This window comes from Diabrotica virgifera, chromosome 6 (genome assembly GCF_917563875.1).
Source record: "Diabrotica virgifera virgifera chromosome 6, PGI_DIABVI_V3a".
NCBI classification, from domain to species: Eukaryota; Metazoa; Arthropoda; class Insecta; order Coleoptera; family Chrysomelidae; genus Diabrotica; species Diabrotica virgifera.
This window is the reverse complement of record NC_065448.1, coordinates 76,430,258-76,454,896: the sequence shown is the minus strand read 5'-3', so window position 1 is coordinate 76,454,896 and position 24,639 is coordinate 76,430,258. Positions and strand designations below refer to the sequence as shown.

Sequence of the window (24,639 nt, the reverse complement as noted above, 5' to 3'; positions counted from 1 at the left end):
TGTTTAGAATGCCCTATTTGGTTACAAAGTAGTTGAAGTAATTTTACGCCAGTTTCTTCTATGGCTTTGAGCATTTCTGCTGTTATCATATCTGGACCTGGTGCTTTATTATATTTGAGCTTACTGATCGCCAGTCTTACTTCATTTTCAAGTATATCAGGTTCTTCTTCCACCTCGTCAGGGATTTTTGGTTAACAGGTTCTTGGCGTTGATCATCTAATAAGAAGATATAAGAACCACCACCACATCTCTTCCGATTCTGAGCAACGAACCTTTGTTAATCTCATATGTGTTGGTTTCTTCATTCCTATCTGACATATTTACCATCTTCTTCTGTCATTTAATTGCCACAAAGGCAAAGAGAGAATGAACGAAACTTGGAAAAAAAAAGGAAAAAACAGTTGGTGAGCAAAAAAATTAAACAATTTTTTTTTATCTAACAATAAAACACTGAAAACGTTTGTTTTCTATACTTCCACAAAATTTATTACAACTATGTGACTACAGCTGTTTCGGCAGAGTGCCTTTCTCAAGTGATATAGTTTACAATGTGTTTGCCTTTTTAAGTCTTTAACTGAAGAGGTTGAGGAGTGGCGAGCTGTTTGTCTCGAGTTGGTCAAAAAAAAAAAATAATAACTTCGAGATAGAACTAAACATCATTAAACAAATAGCAGTAAACAACGACTATAACGAACAAACAGTTAACAAAATTTTAAACCAAAAACTCCATAAGAAAGCCCTGAAATTAGTGTATTCACCACCACAGAACGAACCCAGTACTTTCTGCTCTCTCACATATACTGGCAAGATAACAACAAAAATAGCCAGATACATAAAAAAGAAAGGAATAACACCAGCTTTCAGAACTAACAACAACTTAAGCAAATATATTAAGAACAATAAAAGCCGAAAGAGAAAGCAACTACAGAGTGGTGTGTACAAACTAACTTGTGGTGACTGTCCGAAAACGTACATCGGTCAAACTGGCAGAACTTTTGACAAACGGATAGCAGAACACAAAAGGGCTTTCAACAATAGAAAAACAGACACTTCTACATACGCACTTCACCTTCTAGATCAGCGGTTCCCAAACTGGGGGGGCGCGCCCCCCCCTGGGGGGCGTGAGAACATATCAGGGGGGGCGTGAGGCAAGTTGAACATTAAATTAAATTTGGTTATTTTTCTAAAATTCTAAATTACCCGGTTGTTAAACTGTGTCTGGTAATGCAGAGTAAGCAAAAGTTATCTCAAATGCCTCTTTTTGACAACACTGTGAAATGCCGCATTGATGATATGACCGAAGACATACAAAACCAGGTAATTGATGCAGTAAAATAATTGCCATTTTTTGCTATTCAGCTAGACGAGAGTACTGACATAGCAGAATGTTATCAGTTAATTTTTTATGTTTGGTATATTCAAAACGAAAGAATGAAAGACGAGCTACTCTTTTCTACATAGTTTTAGTGGAGACCACGACAAAAGCTATTAACATTATGAAAGCAGTGTGCGAGTTTTTTGACAAACATGAACTCTCTTGGCAAACACTGATCAGTTTATGTACAGATGGCGCACCTCCAGTGCTTGGTTTTCGCTCAGGCTATTTGCAATTAGTAATAGAGAAAAATGCTGATGTGATTGGGATACATTGTTTTATACATTAACAAGCCTTGGCAGCAAAAACCCTTCCAAATGAACTTATCGCTGTCTTAAAGTTGTGTATTAAAGTAGTAAAGTACATAAACAAAAACAGTGCACCCGACTGTTTAAAACTCTTTGTGAAGATTTAGAAAGTGATCGACTGTTTAAAACTCTTTGTGAAGATTTAGAAAGTGATCACAAAACACTGCTACTTCATACAGAAGTACGACGGCTCTTAAAAGGAAACATGTTGGCAAGATTATTTGACCTTTGAGATGAAGTAATCACCTTGGAACATCAAAAGCAAAATGAGCTAAACATGGCCTCCAAAAAACATTGTACGCAAGTAATATTGGCTAATTTGTCAGACATCTTTGACTCCTTGAACAGCCTTAACCTAAAACTGCAGGGTGGAGACTCAAATATAGCAGTTACTCATTGTGATGGAGGCTTAGTTACTCAACTTTGGAGACGTAAAATATCAGCAAACCTCTGAAATTATTCAAATTTCTTTAAAGTAGAGCCAATCTCAGAAGAAGCACGCTTCAAGGACATTTATGGAGGATCAAGTTTGAAAATCCAAATATCAAACCATTTGGAGAGCCTAATTTTACAGAATGTCAACTGGTCCATTCCATGTCAACATAGACTCCCTGCCTGAATCACTTCAAGAAGATGCTTTACAAATAAATCCAAATGATTTTTTGCATGATTCCTCTGCCAAATACTTTAATGGACAAACCCTCAATTTGGTTAAAATATTTCAAAGTGTATCTTAGTGTATCACAGGAAGCACTTCATTTATATTTGCCTTTTTCAAGTAACTATTTGTGCGATTTTCAACACTTGTGGCAATTACAACAAAGTATCGGAATAAACTTGATGTTGCTAGTGACTTGTGCTGTGCACTTACTAAAACTCAGCCACGAATAGGCATAGGTACTAGTAAATAAAATGCAAGCACATCCATCTCACTAACCAACCTAATCTATTTTTCTTTTATTAATAATTTTTGTATTTTATGGAAACTAATATTGTTGTATATTATGGCAGATTAAATAAATATTTTGTTTTCAAGCTAATACTTATTTGTTTTTGTTTTATTCCTATTTAGGCACATACAATTTATTGTAAAGGGGGGGGGGGGCGCGAGAAGCTTTCATTTCAACAAAAGGGGGCGTGGTACAAAAAAGTTTGGGAACCCCTGTTCTAGATCATAATCATTCTTTCAATGAAGAGTTTCAAATTCTGCATATCCAAAATAAAGGCCTTAAGCTATCTTTTTTAGAATCTATGGAAATTAATAAACTGAAAAATACAGATATAATTCTGAATGACCAACTCGAGACAAACAGCTCCCCACTCCTCAACCTCTTCAGTTAAAGACTTAAAAAGGCAAACACATTGTAAACTATATCACTTGAGAAAGGCACTCTGCCGAAACAGCGGTAGTCACATAGCTGTAATAAATTTTGTGGAAGTATAGAAAACAAACGTTTTCAGTGTTTTATTGTTAGATAAAATGAACTTCCATCAAGTAACGGTCGAATCCATCAATTTTTTTTGTTAATGGGTTAATTACAAAATTAAAAAAGCAAATTAATTAATTCTCGTATGTGCAATAATTTGTGAAAATCTCTCTTTTGCAAATAACTACAGTTAAAAATCAATTAAATTACGTATTTAAAAAAGCAAGAGATCTTCATTCGCGTCATTTCTTCTCTAAACAACTCGACATTTAATAGCTTATTTGGAGTAATTTTCTATTTAGTCCCCTTCAAGTCAATCTAAGAGAGAACTCCGGTAAGTGGGACGTCAAGAAAATTGAAAAGGTTAATTGGAAGCCCTCGAAAGGGCGGACTGGAATAAAAAAATCGTCAAACGCATAACAGTGGAAGGAATTTAAGTCGGTAACGGTTTTCGGATCACCGTAATTTAGATTCGAATATTGACAGAGAATATCACTCCCCGTTTTATTTCTTTAAAATCTGATACAGTGGGTTATTAGGTTATACAGGGTCATATAGGGCATTCCAAGACTTTGATGTTTATGAAACCGCTAGGAGACAAACTGTCAAAAGTCAAACTTGTACATTTGTTTATATTTGTACCACATTGTTTCTTAAGTTTTCTTTAGTCCAGAAAGCCACTGCGCATCCGCTAGGAAAAATATTCCGATTCGGATTTTTTGCACAATCTTACTCAAAAAGGACCCCTTTTAACAAATTTGCATGTTGCCAGGACCAAAAGTTGGTCAAAAATTTTTTAAACGTTTTTTTTTTGTTTTTTCCTTAAATTATTTTTTTTGCGTGGAACAAAGTTTTTTTAGGTTTTTTGGATCATTCCAAACAGAAAAGGTCTTTAGTGACTTTTCTCTAAAGTTGATAGTTTTTGACATATAAGCGATTAAAAATTGAAAAATTGCGAAATCGGTCGTTTTTAACCTTCAAAAACTATGTGACAACCTTAAAATTTGAATGTTCCCATGGTATGTAGATATTCTTTAAACATCGATTGATGAAGTCCCGAAGAGTTTTTTTCAATACAATATTCAACTCTTTTGTTTTTTAATTGCTAATCAAGCGTGCGCGACACTATTTTCCACCGACCGACATGACAGTATGTCGTTATTTCGTAAACCGGCGATTTTAAGAAAAAAACCCGAAACAAGTCGATTTTTATTTTTAAGTTGTGATATTGTGGCATATATGGTATACTAGTGACGTCATCCATCTGGGCGTGATGACGTAATCGATGATTTATTTAAATGAGAATAGAGGTCGTGTGCTAGCTCATTTGAAAGGTTCTTTAATTCTCTATTCAGTAATATAAACATTTACATAATTATTTATACAGGGTGTCCTTCTACTTCTTTTTTTGTCAAATAATTTAATTTAATAAAAAATTTTTGGACACCCTGTATAAATAATTATGTAAATGTTTATATTACTAAATAGAGAATTGAAGAACCTTTCAAATGAGCTAGCACACGACCCCTATTCTCATTTAAAAAAATCATCGATTACGTCATCACACCCAGATGGATGACGCCACTAGTATACCATGTATGCCACAATATCATAACTTAAAAATAAAAATCGACCTGTTTCGGGATTTTTCCTTAAAGTCGCCGGTTTACGAAATAACGAATTTATTCCTTTCATTTGCACCATACTGTATACACATGCAACGGTGGAAAATAGTGTCGCGCATGCTTGATTAGCAATTAAAAAACAAAGGAATTTTGAATATTGTATTGCAAAAAACTCTTCGGGATTTCATCAATCGATGTTCAAAGAATATCTATCTACCTACCTTGGCAACATTCAAATTTTCAGTTTTTCACATAGTTTTTGAAGGTTAAAAATTGCCGATTTCGCCATTTTTCAATTTTTAATCGCTTATATGTCAAAAGCTATCAACTTTAGAGAAAAGTCACTAAAGACCTTTTCTGTTTGGAATGATCCAAAAACCCTAAAAAAACTTTGTTCCATGCAAGAAAAATAATTTTAAGAAAAAAACAAAAAAAAAACGTTTAAAAAATTTTGGACCCACTTTTGGTCCTGGCAACATGCAAATTTGTTAAAAGGGGTCCTTTTTTAGTAAGATTGTGCAAAAAATCCGAATCAGAATATTTTTCCTAGCGGATGCGCAGTGGCTTTCTGGACTATTTACCATTAAGAGTTTTTTAGTTGTATTTTCCGAACATTTTGTCGCAGATTTTCGAAAGTTGTTGGTAGACAATACAGATGTTGGTACTAGGTACACGCAAATGATTCCCCAAAAATAAATAATATAGGTCCACTTTCCACAAGGGGCCTGAGTTAACCTACGGTGAGGACAGTTTTCCAAGCGTAAGTAATATGGACATAGTTAGTTATTTAGAATTTTTATAGGACGTTTTATAGCATTTAACCATTGTTTTTGTCTCTCAGATGATAACTTATTTAGTCGTTTTATGCTTAAAATGTAGCACTGATGATAACCGATAAAACTGAAGTTTATCATGATTACTTCGCATTCGAGACTTCAAAACACAACAGCAATAAGGTACTTATATTATCTTTTTAAATTATTTCTTCCAGTGAAAATGTTGGAAAAATTATGGAAAATAATATAGGACCACTTTTCCTCAAGGGGTCTGGGTTAACCTACGGTAAAGACAGCTTTCCAAGCGTATAGTTAGTAGTTATTTGGCATTTTTATAGGAAGTTTTATAGCATTTAACCATTGTTTTTGTCTCTCAGATGATAACTTATTTAGTCGTTTTATGCTTAAAATGTGGCACTGATGGTAACCGATAAACCTGATTTTTATCATGATTACTTCGCATTCGACACTTCAAAACACAACAGCAATGAGGCATATTATCTTTTTAAATTAATTGTTTCAGTGAAGATGTTAAATTAATTCTTGTACAAAACAAAATTACACAGAAACACAACCAAAATGATCTAAAACATATTAAGAACTCATAGACTAACATTTATGTTTGCCTCCCAGCCGCCATATTGATTTAATTTTGACAGCATGTTGGAATGTCCTATACCAGGGGTGGCCAACCTGTGGCTCGCGAGCCGCATGTGGCTCTTTGAACGATTATTTGTGGCTCTCAGTAAATGCACCTGAATTACTTTTAATTTTTGTGTTTTAAAATGTCGTAAATTACTGACAACAAATGTAAAAGAATAAATGTAAAATCAGGACTTAGACAAGGAGACCCCTTATCACTGCTGTTATTCAATTTGGCCTTGGAATATCATGTAATAAGTAAAATATCATCTGAGCTGACAGGGGATTTGTGAATTGAGGATCAAAACTACACATTGTTGACCTTTGCTGATGATCTAAGTGCAGTCGCTCATTTTACAAGAGACGTGAGAGAGGTGTTTTCACAACTCGAGGAAGAAACAAGTAGTCTGGCCCTTCGAATAAATGAAGAGAAGACAAAATACATTATATAAAAAAATAGTAACTAAAAATTCAAGACCAAGAGTTAGGCAGACCATAACTATTAATGACCACAACTTCGAAGTAGTAACAGAGTTTAAATATCTAGGCATGGTAATCACAGATGGCAACCACCTATAAAAAGAGGTATCAGCAAGGATAGCTACGTGGAATAGAGCATTATACTCCCTATCGTTATTAAGATCTAAGCTTCTAAAAAGACAATCTAAATTAAGACTCTAGATGCCAATTATTCGCCCAATTGTTACATATGGAAGTTAAACATGGATTGTACATCAGCGGGAAATAAATAAGCTGCTGGTGAAAGGAAAGTTCTCAAAATGATATTTGGCCGTCAAAGATATGGATTGACAGGAGAGTGGAGAAGGCATCGCAAAGCTGAATTGGTGATTGTTTGTGGTACTGAAAACATCGTTCGATATTCCTATAAAAGCTAAGATGAGATCGATCGTGGTAAGATCAGACGAAGACAGAGTATTAAAGACAGTGTTTTTTGAGAGACGGTAGTAAGCCGTCCCCGAAAAAGATGGAAGGATAATGAAGAATCGAAGAATCCTGAATTAGTACAGGCTGCTTGTAGAATTTTGGCATAATTGAAACAACGATGTGAACCATTTTATTTCAATCCATAAGGAAAAATTTCCTGTAACTGGCTGTATACCATTAATTACAAAAATTGAAGAAAATCTTCTGTGTAAAAGGTATATTTATTGTTGGCTACAGTTGGCTTTTACCTTTCTCTTTGTGAAGGCAGAGAAATCAACTCAACCACCCACATACACGTATAGTCATATGATGCTTTGAGGTATATCTTGTTTAAATTTCACCCATCGCCAGGGTTTAATATATAACACGCCAATGTAAGACTTTTTTTAATATATAACACGCCAATGTAAGACTTTTGGTCGGCGTTTTAAGGGTTTTAACCCATGTATTTTTGGGGGCTAAGCATGTAGAGCTTGCTTAGAACACTGATGATGCTCTCTTTAGAGCGAAAACGTTCTGTTTTTAATGTAGCCCTTTATTGGGGGTTTTAAATAAATATACCTTTTACACAAAAGATTTTCTTCAATTTTTTCATTTTATTTCAGTTTAAAATTCGTAGAATCCACAGTGTCAGTGAAAGGAAAAATTAAATACCTTTTTTACACTTTTCAGATAATCGTTTAATTGCGGCTCGCGAAAAATTTTAAATTTTGAACAATGGCTCGTACTATCAAGGAGCTTGGCCACCCCTGTCCTATACAATAAGAAAAAGAACACAGATTAATTATATCAAATAAAAAGTAATAACTGTCTGTTCGTTTCATAACATCGTTAACTTTTGACAGACAAGCAAGCGCGACGTATGATATTCGCATATAACGTGTAGGTATAGTTCAAAGTAATTAGGATCTAGTTTCCTTTAACTAATCTCTGGTATTTAAGTTAACTAATTTTGACAGTGACGTAGCTAAATTCTCGGAATAATTACCCTAAGTGACAATTTATGCATTAATAAATATCTTGCCGGATATTCCGCTGCCGATGATACTCATAAGCTGCAAACTGGAGATAATTAATTTTAATTTAACGGTTTTCTGCTAATTACCTTATACACAGCTCTGTCAAGCTTTGCTTGTTATGTGGATAATTTGAAAACGAACCGACAACAATAAACGTGTTTAGAGTTTTTTCTGTCAGAAGGGGATTTGAAGACTATTAAGGATCTACTTTTTTGAAATGATGAATTACAATTTTATTAATCCCTAATTTTCGGCTTTATAAAAAAGTTATATGATACGAGAGGTGAATCAAAAATGAACCGACCTTTGCTAATAACTTTTCATTGAATTATAATTACAACAATTAAACGATACTTCCTTTTTCTAGATACATTCCTTTCTTCTGTACATTTTTCCTAGAGACTAGAAAGTTTCTGTATTCCATTTTCATAAAAAGAATGACCATGACCATTTCATCTAACCAATTGCTCAAGATTGGTATGATGAAGAATGTCAAGAAGTAGCAGAAGCGATAAGAAAGGTAAGACTCAAAAATCTCACAAATGACGAAGAAAGCACTAGAGAAGAATACAGAGAATTGAGAAAAATCATGAAAAGAAAATGTAGAAGCAAAAAGAGAAAATACAACGAGAACAAACTGAAAGAAATAGAAGAAAAATTTAAAAAAAAAGAAATAAGATCATTTTACCAGGAAGCAAAAAAAATGGAAAGAAGATATCAAAAAACAACCCATATATGTGAGATGATAAAGGGATGTTGCTAAATGAGGCGGAAAAAATAATGGGAAACTGGCAAAACTATTTCACAGAACTGCTAAATAAGAGCGAAGTACAAAAGGAAACAAACCATGAAATTGAAGATGATCAGATAGCAATAGAAATACCCACAGAACAAGAAATAAAGAACGAAATAAAGAGCTTGAAAAATAATAAAAGCCCAGGCATAACAGAAATATCGGCCGAAATGATAAAATCAGGAGGGAAAAGACTACAGAAAGAGATATATGACCTGATAAAAAGAATATGGGAAGTAGAAAAAATGCCAGAAGAGTGGACCATAGCAAGGATATGCCCTATACATAAAAAAGGTGATAGAATGCTATGCGAAAACTACAGAGGCGTCGCACTATTAGAAATAGTTTACAAAATCTTGGCACAAAGTATAAGAAAAAGGCTAAGTCAATCCTTTATAAAAGGTATATTTGTTAAAATCCCTATACAGGGCTACATCAAAGACAGAACTAATTTTCGATCGGTTGACCGATCATCATCAGTGTAATCTTAGAATCTACATGCTAACCACCAAAGTAAAAATATTTGGGTAAAAACCCTTTACAATTGATCCGTCATAGGAACATATGAAGAAGATGTGATTTATAACATGAATGCATAAAATATCCAATGTTTTACGCCCGAGAGCAAGTCCTTGCTTCCATACAGCCATGATGTGAACTTGTCAGATTGAGCTCATTGGTACCTCGGACGTAAAACATTGGATATTTTATGCATCCATGTTATAAATCACATCTTCTTCATATGTTCCTATGACGGATCAATTGTAAAGGGTTTTTACCCAAATATTTTTACTTTGGTGGTTAGCATGTACATTCTAAGATTACACTGATGATGATCGGTCAACCGATCGAAAACTAGTTCTGTCTTTGATGTAGCCCTGTATAGGGATTTTAACAAATATACCTTTTATAAAGGATTTTATGTTTTTGTAATGGTATACAGCCAACTACAGGAAATTTTTCCTCGTTGATTTGCTAAGTCAATATTCAGAAAAAATACTGGGAGAATACCAGGCAGGTTATAGAAACAACAGATCAACGACTGACCAAATATTTGCCTTAAAAGAAATACAGACTACCTGTTACGAACATAAAACAGTACTATATGCTTTGTTCATAGACTTTAAGCAGGCTTACGACACAGTTATTTATTCTATTATTTATGTAATGAGAAATGTAAACATTTTAGCCCTAGGCCTGCAAGGCCTGTTGCGCTTAATAAATAAAAAAAATATAATTTTCGGCTTTATAAAAAAGTTATATGATACCAGAGGTGAATCAAAAATGAAGCAACCTTTGCTAATAACTTTTCATTGAATTATAATTACAACAATTAAACGATACTTCATTTTTCTAGATACATTCCTTTCTTCTGTACATTTTTCCTAGAGGCTAGAAAGTTTCTGTATTCCATTTTCATAAAAAGAATGACCATGACCATTTCATCTAACCAATTGCTCGACTTGATTATCATCAGCAAAACGCGCTCCGTCTAGTGCATCTTTTAATGGACAGATCATGTGGTAATCACATGGTGAAAGATCAGGACTTTATGCAGGATGTTCAACGAGTCTAATGCATTTCGCTACTTTTTCTTGTGTTAGGGCAGCTGTATGCGGTCTGTCGTTTTTATGCAAGAGCCGACGCATCTCGTATAGGATATCCCCGTCTTTTGTACCTATAGACAGCTCGAACACGGTCCAAAATACTACTATAATAAGCGGCATTAATGGCTCGTCTCTCATAAAGAAAATCCAGCTACAAAATGCCACGATAATCCCAAAACACTATCGCTAAAACTTTTCCAGCAGACAAACGAGTTTTTGCTTTAATTTGACAATCTTCACCTTTTTTCCGTTCCTCACTTGCTCGTTTAGACTCAGTGTATAATGATGTATCCAAGTCTCATGGCATGTCACTATACGCTGTAAAAATGCATTTCCTTCTGCTTCGTAACGAGTCAGAAATCTTTGAGAAATTTCGACAGGCTTAGTTCGTTGAATTTCATTTAAAAGCCTTGGAACCCACTTTGCCAAGATTGGAGACGCCGCACGCAGCCTACAGCATCTATTGGAGACCACCGGTTAAGTCGATGGTCTCCAATACACGCTGTACGCGGCATACGACGTCTATTGGAGACAACCTGCTAAGTCGGTGGTCACTTCAATTCACCCCGTAATTTGAATTTGTTTTAGATTTACTCTTTTTAACTATTATCGGTTGTAAGATAGTTTTTGTCATTCAAAGTTTATTAAAAAAAACGAAAATGAACATTTTCCAACGGCGTGACGCTGTACGCAGCCTACTGCGTATATTGGAGACCACCGTCTTAGGAAAATATTGATGCCATTCGTGACCTTATTGCGACAGATCGTCGACTGACCATAGCACAAAAACTATCTTACAACCGAAAATAGTTAAAAAAAAAGAGTAATTCTAATAGTATGATATAATAGGGAACTTGCACATTTTTTTATTACATAATAATGTTCCGTTTTGTATAAAAATGAGATTTCAAAAATTTCACGCTTCAAAAACTCATAACAACTTAGAAGTACAAATTTAAAGTCTTCTTTATCTTAAAATAGTTCAAACGACCCGTGACGTCACAGAGTTTAACTATGTGGTTCCGTTTATGGTTATATTTACGTCTATTATTCTTCTTCTTCTTTAGTTTATTGGCCTCCACCTACTTGGGTATTTGCCCAGCTCGCCGTCGGGGAATAAAGGAAAAATATCTATATTCTAATGACATTTATCGTATGTCGTTGTAATAATATATACTAGTTTGTTGAGATTGGAGTTTGATACAGTTTCTGAAGGAAAGGAAAGAAGATGTACTATTGAAAATAAAACCATTTTGTAAAAGTACAAATTTTCTATGAATAGTTCAAACGATCAAAAACACTTTTAACGTCACATAAGTGTATTTTTCACTGACGTTTATAATGTCTAATTTAAAATTATATATATATATATATATATATATATATATATATATATATATATATATATATATATATATATTCTATTTGCGTCCCTCGTGGCTTCTGTATAGTTTTGACTCTTCGTGACTTCCGATCAATATACAGCGTGTATATTAACAAGAATAATTTCATACAGTTAGCGCTCGCTTTGGCATCCGTTATACTGGCAACAACGTACTTATAATATCAAGTAAAATATTTAACCTTGGTCGTGTTTAAGTGCAAATTTAGTTGTAGAACCCAGGCAAATTCTATTTATAACTTTTGCCAATTAGGTGGTTTTGCTCGGATATACGATAAGGATTTGCTGTAAATTGTTTGTTTTCGTTTTTTTATACTCTTAAATCAGGTTAGAAAAACTTATTTCTTGGGTGTAGTTATGAATGATGTATTTTCTAAACTTTTAGATTTTCTATTTTATTTCGATGGAAGAAGATTATGGATTTCGGAAGATTTCGATGGAATAAGTTATATTGTAATATACTTAACAATACCACTATATACCCTTGACAAATTTTTATTTTTTAAAGTTAATAATTGTTTGATGAGCCTTTCGATAAGTTAGGTTAGGTATATTATTAAATTTTATTTTGATAATAATCGGTACTGTTTCTCTCTCTCTCTCTCTCTCTCTCTCTCTCTCTCTCTCTCTCTCTCTCTCTCTCTCTCTCTCTCTCTCTCTCTCTCTCTTCCTGTAATCCCTTCCCAGCGCATCCTTATCTGTTTTATTCTTTCGAAATTTGCTATACAAGTATTTTCCATTGCTCTCTGTTTCTCGCTCTCTGTTTGACTTCTCTCCATCTCAGGCCAATTCTTTCATGATCTCTTATTACAGTTCTTCTCCAGCTATTATCAGGTCTTCCTCTTCTTCTTCTTTCGTCTGGTTGGTATTCGAGTGCTTGTTTGGTTATATTATTTCGATCCTTCCTCAGAGTCCGTGTAATTCATTTCCATTTCCTATTTTTAATCTAGACTGTTATTTTCTCTTGTTTTGTTCTTCTCCGTAGATCTATGTTTTTTATTTTATCTGGCCAGTATATTTTTAGGATTTTCCTCAACGATTTATTTATAAAGGTTTTTAATTTTTTGCTAGTTGTTTCTTCCTGCCTCTTCCTGTAAATATTTTGATTTTGGTTAATTCTGATATATCGCGTGTGTTCCAGATTTTGCTTAATGCATTATGAATATATAATGAGTGCATATTGTGCCTTTACTATCCTTTTTTCTACATCTGATCTACTAGCGCCTTTTTTTCCATGGTTGATCCCAGACAATATGTAAAGTTATCTACCTCCTGTATTTGTCTTCCTTGTATTTTAATTTTAGTTTCTTGGTTGCTGTTTTTTCAAGTTTTGTTTTTTTTTTTTCTTCATCTTCAGGCCCATTACCCTGGAGTATTTTGCAAGCTTCTTTTGCTTACGGCTGCTATGTTCGGTTAGGGGAAAAATGTCATCTGGGAACTACAAATCCTCCAACTAGTCATGCAATTTCAATCTAATACCTGTTTTATTATTGCTTACTTTCTGCATGATCCAGTCCGTTATTATTAGAAATAATGTCGGGGATAGCACACATCCTTGCTTAACTCCGCTTTGTATAACTACATCTACTACCATTTTCCCGCATGTTCTAGTCTGGCTGTATATTTCTTATCAAATAGTCTGATTAAGTTGATGTATTTTATCGGTAGTCCATATAGTTTTAGAATCTTCCACCTTTGTTCTCTGTTTATACTATCGAATGCCTTTTCAAGGTCAAAGTCAAAGTAAACATTATGTTTATATTTTTTTGCCATTCACTAGCTTGTTCCAAGATAATTATAGAGTACAGGATATACAGCGGTACAGGTACAAGATACAGAGGTGCTGATAGAGTACAAATGTGGTCGATAGTGGAGCGTTTTGCGCGAAAGCCTTCTTGGTTGCTTCTTAGTCTTAGTTTCTTGTCTATTTCTGGCTTCAGTCTATTCAATATGATATTTGACATTATTTTGAATGTGGCACTTAGCAGTGTTTTTGCTCGCCAATTCTCGCATTTATTAAATCGCCCTTTTTTGGTATCTTAATGGTTACACCCTCGTTCCATTTCTGTGGGAGCTCCTGGTCGGCCCATATCTTGAGTTTGTGTAACATTTCTACTAATTTGTTTGCGCCCGCCTTTATTAAATTTATCGGTAGGTTGTCGCTTTCAGCGGCTTTGCCATTTTTTTAGTTGATTCAGTGTGTTTTGTATTTCTTCTTTCGTAATTTCAATTGTTCTAATGTTTATTTCCTGTATTACGTTATCTTCGTCTATATCTGGTGTTTGGAGTATATTTCCTCGCAGTGTTGTTTTCATCTTTGTATTATTTTATGTTCTGATTTAATTATATTTCCTTGTTTATCTTTGATTTATTTATTACTGTTTAGTGTTTTCCCTGTCAAATTTCGGATGATATTGTACTGTATCTTCAGGTCGTTTTCTTGCGCAGCTTTTTCTGACATTTTTACCATATCATATACATAGTATCTTTTGTCTTTCCTGGCTTGCTTTTTAACCGCTATATTTTTTCTTTGTATTTCCTTTCTACTGCTTTTTCCTTCTTCGGTTGCTTCTTTTTGTAACATTTTTTTAAAATTTCTTTCTTTCTTCTCTTAGTTGCAATAGTCCAGAAAAATAAGGTTTTTGTCGGGACACTTGACCAGCCAGGTTGCAAATGGGTTTTTTGGAGTTATACCTATTACATTATAAATATATCTATGTGATAACAAAACAGCAGAATACACCAAGATTAAAGTCGAAAGCTTACAGGACGACTCCACCAGATACCTATTCCAAAAAAGACTAACGGAAAAAAGCAGCAACATGTATATCACAGAAAGTGACGGAGTCGAAGAAAGCTGGGCAAAAATTAAGTCTAATATCTTAGCCTCAGCCAAGGAAGTTCTTGGTGAAAGAAACATTAATAAAAATAAATCGCTTCCAAGACGAAGAACTCCATGGTTTTGTACAGAAGTGAAGGAAAAATGTAAAGAGAAGAAAAAAGCCTACCTAAAATACATGTCAACTAAAACACAAGAGGCATACGATAATTATAAGACCATAAGAAACGAAACACATTCAGTAGTAAGAAGAATAAAAAACGATCACTGGGAACGTTTTTCGAAAGAAATGGAACATGATTTTTATGGTCTCCAAAAGGAAATATGGCGCTTTATAAGAGGTCAAAGAATGGAGGTAAAGGAACTAATAGAACCAAAACACATAGAAAAGGATACATGGATTGACTATCTAAAAAAGCTTTATGCAGAGGAAGAACAAATAATGCTAGAACCGGAAACACCAGAAATTACCACAGATGAAGATGTTAATATAAGTGCACAGGAAGTACGAAAAACACTCGAAAAGCTGAAGAACAGAAAAGCTGCAGGTAAGGATGGAATACCAAACGAACTAATGAAATATTGTGGAGCAGCAATGACAGAACAATTAACAACATTAATTAACAAAATCATAAAACACGGTAAAATACCGGAAGAATGGAGAACGAGCGAACTAATCCTACTATTCAAAAAAGGAGATAAAAAGCAGCCAGAGAACTACAGAGGTATCAACTTGTTAAATACTACCCTAAAACTTACAACTAAAATCTTACAAGACGTAATGAATCAGAGGATAAGTTTAGCAGATGAACAACAGGGTTTTCGTACTGGAAGATCGTGTACAGATGCAATATTCGTCATAAAGCAAATTACTGAGAAATCACTAGAGTATAATAGACCAGCATTTCTATGTCTGATTGACTTAAAGAAAGCATTTGACAGAGTAAGACTCAGGGATGTAATCCACCTTCTGTATAATAGAGAAATCCCTCTAGATATCATAAAAACTATTGAGAACATCTACCAAAATAACAAGATGGAAGTCAGAATAGATGGACAACTTACAGAACCTGTAGATATAGGCAGCGGAATAAGACAGGGAGACTCATTGAGTCCTCTGCTTTTCAATTTAATCATGGATGAAATCATCAAAAACGTTAACAAAGGAAGAGGATATAGAATGGGAAACAAAGAAGTGAAAATACTCTGCTACGCAGACGACGCAATATTGATAGCCCAAGATGAAGATAGTCTGCAAAGATTAGTCCACAGATTTAACATAAGAGCAAAAGAATTCAATATGACAATTTCATCTCAAAAAACTAAAACTTTAGTAATCAGTAAAGAACCAATCAGATGCAAAATAGAAATTGATGGTATCAGTATTGAACAAGTAATGGAAGTAAAATACCTTGGAATTACATTGTCAAGTTACGGAGACCTAGACAAAGAAGTGAGAAATCAAGTACAAAAAGCAAATAGATTGGCAGGATGCCTTAATAACACTATATGGCGAAACCGACATATTAACACTGAGATGAAGTCAAGAATTTATAAAGCCAGTGTAAGACCAATAATGACATATGCATCAGAAACAAGACCCGATACAGCCACAACACAAAGACTACTGGAAACGGCAGAGATGAGAGTACTGAGAAGAATTACAGGAAATACACTGAGAGATCGAAAGAGGAACGAAGATATTAGAAGACAATGTAACGTACAGTGTATAAACGAATGGACACTAAATAGAAAAAAAGAATGGAACAACCATATAACCAGAATGGGGGAGACACGTGTGGTCAAAATAGCACGAGATAAATCACCAATCGGCAGAAGAAGTATCAGCCGACCGCGCAAAAGATGGAGCGACAACCTTCCATAGAGGTATCAATCCGCCAATGAACAAGCAGAATTGCTTATAAAGAAGAAGAAGAAGAAGACATTATAAATACAACAATGCCCGTCACAGTTCGGACGAGAATTTTAGTAATTAACAAATAAGGGTTAAATATGACAGTTTTTCGTTTAAATCGCTACAGGTAAAAATAAGGTAATTAAATATCTTATTTAGATTATTCACCTTTTAGTAGAAAAGCAAAGGTTTAAAATTTTTTAAATTTTGATCCGATTATTTGTTACTTCGGAAATTGCAAAATAAAACTAAATTTCGAAAATAAAAAAATTGTTATAACTTATAAAAAAATTGTTATAAAAATGAAATTAAGACTTTGATATTGCATGAAATGTTGAGTCAAACAGTCCATAATGCGCAATAAATTTCAAGACGATTTGTCAATTAGTTTAAATTTTATTCGATTTGTTTATCACAAAGAGCTTTTTTTGCAATGTTATTGTTCAGAAAATTATAATGATACAGCAATTCTGTGGAAACCACAGGAAAGAAGAATACTTATATTTTTAACTTATTTAAAAAATCAATAAGAAGTCATTTTTAGCATTCTGAAAACATTTTACGAAAGTAGAATCATTTTTGGCTTCTAAACAATTTTAATAACCATATTAACATATTGACTAAATCTGCGTTGGGATTTGAAAAGCTGATATTTTTACACGAATTTTCAAAAAAAAACTTTTCGCCTAGGTTAATTACGAGCAAAGTTAGCCACTTTTATTACTTATTTAATTCACAGTTACTTCTATGTACATAAAATTCTCCTGTAACAGTGTTAGTTATCATATTCCTCCGAAACGGCTTGACCGATTTTTATGAAATTTTACACGTATATTCTGTAGGACTGAAAATAGGTGGTAATCTATTATTTACACCCATACGTTATAAGGGGGGTTGCCCCCTGCCACTTTTTTATTGTTTTGGAGAAAATTGTCTACCTTCATTTTATATTATGTACCTACCATTAAAAATATATACAACCCTTAATTTTCACCTTTCTACCACCAACCCCTATTTTTAATAGTTATCTATTTATTTACATCTATAAAATTCTCCTGTCGTAATGTTAGTTGCCATAATCCTCCGATACCGCTTGAACGATTTTTATGAAATTATATATGTTTACATATACTTGTATATGTATACATAACATTTTGTATTGTTAGGTGGGTATATGTGTACATAACATACTCTACAAAACTACAGGTATATATAAATTAAAAAAATAATGATCAAAGTCCATCAACAAACTCCGGAGATATTAAGTGCAACATATCTTTGAAAAGTAAATTTCATTTTTTGAGTGCACGGATTTTAATAATTCGGCTCCACAGACCACGAGTCGATTTCGTTAGGACGTCATTCTTAAAGATATATTAACAACTCTGTTCAAGTTTACTCAAACTTTTACACAAAAACTATATACATACTGTTGTGAAAACAACAGTTATTTACATTAATTTGCTTTTATAAAAATATCTCTCTGTAAATCTGTTGGGACAATCTGTATTGTGTTTAAAATATTTAATTCTCTGAAAAACTTGAGTGTAGCGTTGTGTGTTTCATAAAATATACATCTGCATTTTTTATCGTTTCGGGGTAAAAGCAGGTCATTTTGCCAAAGAAGTGTAACATGTGTTTGGCCCTTTTCAGGGCGAATGGTGTAAACTAAACTATCAAAGATAATAGTGCAGAGATTTGAATAGAATTTCAGCAGTCTCTTTCTGCTCTCCGAGTTGAACACTTTGTTCGCTTGTGCGTCTCTCTTCGCCGTAAAAATACTCTCTCCGCAATAATTAATAGATTAAAAAGACTCTTACTCTCTCTCGTTCGCTATTAAGAATATCATTTATCGTTAAGCCGCTTATTTGTTAAATTCGTTGTTTTTTTTGTTAATAAATGTTTTGTTCGCCGAATACCCTTATTTATCGCTAATACACAACCCTTTCTATCGTATTAATTAGCACCTTTAAAACCAGACCAAATCAAATTATTCGAACCAGTTCTCCTAAAAGTTCACTATTTTGTTTATATCGAAGGACGGGACATACGGGTGTGGTCCTAAAATATTCACCTATGTCCAATTAGGCAAAAGGTAATAATTAAACCATTTTTGCCACGGTGGGGTGAGATTGAATAAAAACTCACACCATTTGATGGTCTACATCGACCCGGATTTTTGTTTGGTTTTCGCGTTTGTGCCGCTTTTTCGGACATTTTTGTGTGTAATACCTCTACAAGACTTGTTAGTTCGCGTCGCGATAAACTCTAAGTGAAAGGAAGTGAAGTTATTGTGTGTGGTTAGTAGCTGCCGCCTGTTGCTTTATCAATTGGACTAATTTGGTGAGCTTTTTCCATTTTTTAAAACTTTTATTGCTGATCCAAGGTAAACTCTGCTCAAAGACATTTTACGGTCAAAAACACTTTTGTAGACATTTAACGTAGACGCTGTATCGCTCTGTGAAACTTAGACTCTTATTCTCTCGCCGCGCTTGTTAATTGGCAAAAAACTCTCCAGTGCAATTTAGATTTTGCCGCGTATCGATAGACTCTCTCTCGCCGTGTGTTCAATCGAATTCGGGATAGAAATGGAAGACCTCAAGAAAAAAAGGACGCCTTTAAAGGCTAAAATTACAAGAATTGAAAACTGGCTCTCACAAAAGGCTAGTACGGAAAAGGATGCGCTACAATTTCAATTTCGGCAAACAGAATTAAAAACCTGTTTTTTAAAATATGAAGAAATAATGGATCAGATAGACGAGATTGATGAAGCCGGTACTGAAGCAGAAGACAGGGTAACAACTGAGCAAAAATATTTCTCTATTCTCGCGGGCCTACAGCGTAAGATGGACGAGTTATTGTTGGGCCCCCCTCCTCTCAGATCAAATAGCACTCAGTCAACTGTGGCCACTGCTAAGGTTAGGCTTCCTGAGATCACCATGCAAACGTTCTGCGGGTCATTCTCTGAGTTCAACTCGTTCTACCAGCTCTTCGAGACGCTAATAGTGAACAATGAAGAACTCAATAATGTGCAACGATTTATTTACCTTAAATCGTTCCTGCGAAATGAACCCCTCCAGTTGATCGACAACATCGAAGTTATCGACGAAAATTTCGATATAGCTGTAAAAACTCTCAAAGATCGTTACGAAAACAAATCGCGAGTGATTAGCTTACACATTCAAAAATTGTTAAAGGCTCCATCTCTAGTTAAAAGTAATTCAAAGGCGTTACGCGAATTTTTAACTCTAGCTCAGCAGACGCTGCTCGCTTTGAAAAATATGTCCGTACCAATTGAGCATTGGGATTTACTATTAATTGAAATATTTTTACAAAAATTAGATTTTTCTACACATAGGGCCTTTGAATATGATATTGGGACAAAGACCTTACCTACCCTTTCACAGTTTTTTAAATTTCTCGAGATAAAGTGTGATATTCAGGAAAAATTAAATGTTTCAGATCATGATAAAAAGGTTAATAACAGGTCTCAATCAAAAACATCTTTCTTCTCATCAGTTGACCAACCATCACACTCTTTCTCTGATAATAATTGTACTTTTTGCAGAAGTAATGCTCATAAGGTTTATCAGTGTAATGATTTTAAATGCCTCTCTTTACAGGAAAAATTTAATTTTGTAAAAGGTAAGAAACTGTGTTTTAATTGTTTGGGTAGTAAACATTTCTCTCAAGATTGCGGCTCTACTCGATCATGTACTTTGTGTGGGGGTCATCATCACTCATCCCTCCATGGAACCTCTGAAAATGTCTCCTCCTCTAGTAACATCAATAGGCAAGCTCTCTCTCGTGAGCGCAATGCTCAAACTCCTCAAAATTCTCAAGGTGCTTCTCGTGTTGTCGCTCCCATATCTACTCAGCATTCTTTTAATAATCGCAGCCAAAATGAAGCTTCTACTAGCTCATCCAGACCTCCTTTAGATATGCAAAAGTCTCCAGATTCTCAGGCAGCCACATCTCTCTCCGCTTTATCAGTTAAAACTGATGTATTGTTGGCTACCGCTTTAGTAACCGTTTATTCGAAAGACGGCAGACCCATGCATGCCAGAGCGCTCCTAGATAATGGGAGCCAACATTCGTTTATCTCTCGTGATTTGGTTGAGAAGTTAAAACTCATCCCTTATTTTAAACAGCTACAGATATCAACCATATCCGAAAACACCTCACTCTCAAACGAAATGTTAAACTTAGAATTTTTCCCCTATAATGTAAAGGACAGAAGTTTTAAAACTTCTTTCGCTGTACTCGATAGTATAACTTGTAGGCTTCCTAGAGCTACTATAGATAGAAGTAAAATAAAAGTCCCACAGGATCTCACTCTCGCAGATCCCTCGTATTCTGTTCCGGGTAAAATTGATTTGCTTCTAGCTGGTGATATCTATAGTGAATTATTGACGGATGGATTTATACGGTTAGGAAAAAATCTTCCCATTCTTCAGAATACTCACTTAGGCTATGTTATTTTTGGTACAATTAATCCTCAGGTTTTTCACCGTAATTCACATTTGGCTATCTCTCAGTCAAATGTTTCTCTCTTTGTTCAATCCGAACCCGAAGAAAATCAGTTGGATAAGTTGCTTCAACAATTTTTCGAAATTGAAGAAGTTCCCCTCGTTAGTAAATTAACTCCCGATGAAGAATTAGCGGAACAAATATTTAGCAAAACTACTCTTGTATTACCTTCAGGCCGCTTTCAAGTAAATCTTCCATTTGTCTCTGAAAACGCTAATAAAATGTTAGGTGAATCCTTTAAAATGGCCTTTAAAAGATTTATGAAATTAGAACATAGGCTCTTAAAAAACGAAAGTACATACGCTCAATATAAATCTTTCATTAATGAATATCTTCTTCTCGAACATGCGAAAATAGTGCCTCTCTCTCTAACCAACGAAAAGTTAGAAAGTAAATATTTTCTACCGCATCACTGTGTGTTTAAGGAAGAATCTTTAACAACAAAGCTTAGGGTTGTTTTTGATGGTTCGATGAAAAGCTCTAGTGGTTATTCGCTCAATGATATTTTACTCAAAGGTCCTACTCTTCAACCGGAACTTTTTGACATTTTGCTACGGTTTAGATTGTATTCCTTCGTTTTTACAACGGATATACAAAAAATGTATAGACAAGTTAGAATAAATCCTGCTCAAACCTCTCTTTTAAATATTCTGTGGCGTGACTCCCCTGAAAAAGACATTGAGTGTCTTGAATTGCAAACCGTAACGTATGGAACTAAAAGCGCTAGCTTTCAGAGTACTCGCTGTTTAATGGAACTGGCACAAACTTATCAGACTGAGTATCCTCTGGCCAGTGATGCTCTTCAAAATAGTTGTTACATTGATGACATTCTCTATGGCGCTAATGATGTACAGACTCTCCTTAAAGCTCATAAGGAAATAACTAGTTTGCTTGGAACCGCTTGTATCTCTCTCCATAAATGGTGTTCTAACTCAGACTTGTTTTTAAAAAATATCTCTTCTCTCTCTTCGAACACTACTTATGTAATAGCTCCAGATAATGGCTCCAATAAGGTTTTAGGTTTATGTTGGAATCCTATTCTTGACACCTTCTCAATCTCTCTCCCAAATTTTACCTTAAAGGACTCGTACACCAAGAGAGAAGTACTGTCAATGATTGCCCAAATATTTGATCCTCAAGGCCTAATTAACCCAGTTACAGTTGTCGCTAAATTAATCATGCAACAAATTTGGATTTCCAAAATTAATTGGAACGATATCATAGATGCAGATACGTTGCATGAGTGGCTAAATTTTGTTCGCAGTCTCTCTAATTTTAAGGATTTAAATATACCTCGGTGTCTCTTTTTAAGTCAAGAAATCACTAGTGTTGAGATTCACGCATTCTCGGATGCAAGTTTAAAGGCTTATGGAGCTTGCATCTACCTACGTGTGATTTATAGATCAGAACAAGTATCTTGTTCACTTTCAGCATCTAAGAGTCGTGTCGCTCCGCTAAAACCCTTGACTCTCCCAAGATTGGAACTCATGGGTGCGCTATTGTGTAGTAAGCTCACAGCAAGGATTGCTAATATTATTGAAGAAAAACTCTCTCGCTTAGACTCTATAAATATGTGGTCGGATTCAGAAATTGTTCTCGCTTGGCTTCGTTCGCATCCCTCTCGTTGGACTCAATTTGTAGCAAATAGGGTTGCACAAATTTTAGATAATTCTCCTAACGCTCATTGGAGGCACGTACGATCCAAAGAGAATCCTGCCGACATACTCTCCCGAGGAATGCTACCCGCTGAAATACTTAAATCTTCTTTGTGGTTTCATGGTCCTCAATTTTTGAATCAATCTCGGTTGGATTTGTTGAAATACAATCCAAAAGTTTATACCTCCAAGTTACCCGAAGAAAGGAAAGTAACTCTTCACATTCGAAATGATCAAATAGATTTTTTCACCTCTCTTTCTGATAGGTTCTCTAATTTTTCAAGGTTTGTAAGAACTTTAGCATTTATATTCAGGTTTGCCAATAATGCCAAATCGCCTTCTCATAAGTTATCAAATTCTCTTGAAGTAAGCGAACTTCAAAACGCTGAACTGAAGATTGTTAAGATGCTTCAGTATTCTTCTTTCTCGCTTGAGATTTCTGAGATTAAAAAAGGTAAAACTCTATCCAATAAGTCTATTTTACGCTTAAACCCCTTTTTGGATGAAAATGAAATGCTGCGTGTAGGAGGTCGCCTTGGTAACTCAGACGTTACATTTGATCAAAAATATCCTCTTCTCCTTCCCTCAAAAAATCGTGTAGTACGTCTCTTTCTTCAGAGAGAACATATCAGACTTTGTCACTCTGGTCCTCAAAATACTTTATCTCAAATTCGACTTAAATATTGGCCTTTAAATGGACTACGTGAAGTTAAAAAGGTCATACACCAATGTATGGTTTGTTTTAGGTTTAATGCCAAACCCGCTATTCAGATTATGGAAGATTTACCAAAGGAACGTTTGCAATCCTCTCGAGTATTCGCTCATGTCGGATTAGATTTTGGCGGGCCCTTTCAGATCAAAGCTTCCAAACTCCGCAAAGCTCCTTTGATAAAATCTTATATTGCTCTTTTCGTTTGTCTATCGACTCGAGCTGTTCACATTGAAGTCGTGTCCGGCCTTTCTACAGAGACGTTTCTTCTCGCTCTAAAACGTTTTATTAGCCGTAGAGGCCTCCCTCAGACTATATTCAGTGACAACGCTACGAACTTTTTGGGAGCTCGTAATCAGTTGTTTGAACTTTATAAGTTTTTAAAAGATAAAAAGCACTCTCGCTCTATTAATGATTTTTTGGCATCATCTCATATTCGCTGGAAAACCATAGTTCCTCGAGCCCCTCATCATGGTGGCATCTGGGAAAGCGCTATAAAGAGCGCAAAGCATCATATCCGTAGACTCATGGGTGATATTAAGCTCACTTTTGAAGAATTTACCACTGTTCTCACTCAAATTGAAGCTGTGCTCAACTCTCGACCGCTTTGCTCCCTCTCAAATGATCCCTCTGATCTAACCTATCTGACCCCTGGACATTTCTTGATTGGACAATCTCTTACGTCATTTCCTGAAAGGGATGTAATCCACATTCCCGAAAATAGATTAAGTTTATGGCAACATCTCTCTAAACTCCAGCAAATGTTTTGGAAAAAATGGTCAATTGACTACTTGAACAGACTCCAAAATCGCCCTAAATGGTTTCTTCCTCATAAGAACCTAGAGCCCAACGATCTCGTCTTGTTGATTGAAGATAACACTCCTCCTCTTTACTGGGCTCTAGCAAGAGTGATTGATGTCTTTCCCGGAAAGGATGGCCGAGTAAGAGTTGCATCGGTCAAAACTAAAGATGGAGTCTTCAAGCGCTCTATTAATAAATTGTGTCCTCTACCGAATGACTGTTAAAATTAAGTTAAGTTTAGTGTTTTCGCTTAAGAACATTGTAAGTTGAT

At 34.8% G+C, this 24,639-nt stretch overlaps 2 protein-coding genes across 5 annotated transcripts in view; one reads left to right on the top strand and one right to left on the bottom strand.

The window, feature by feature from the left end:
- The window catches only part of LOC114339984 (uncharacterized), a 1,283,677-nt gene that overhangs the window by 194,486 nt on the left and 1,064,552 nt on the right, over window positions 1-24,639 (bottom strand). The gene's annotated exons all lie outside the window — the stretch shown is intronic.
- LOC126886096 (uncharacterized) overlaps window positions 19,262-24,639 on the top strand; it is an 80,687-nt gene continuing 75,309 nt past the window's right edge. The window contains exons 1-2 of the mRNA XM_050652939.1: window positions 19,262-20,698; window positions 20,825-21,431. Of these exons, the coding sequence (XP_050508896.1) occupies window positions 19,262-20,698; window positions 20,825-21,431 (2,044 nt within the window). The remainder of the gene's footprint in view (window positions 20,699-20,824; window positions 21,432-24,639) is intronic.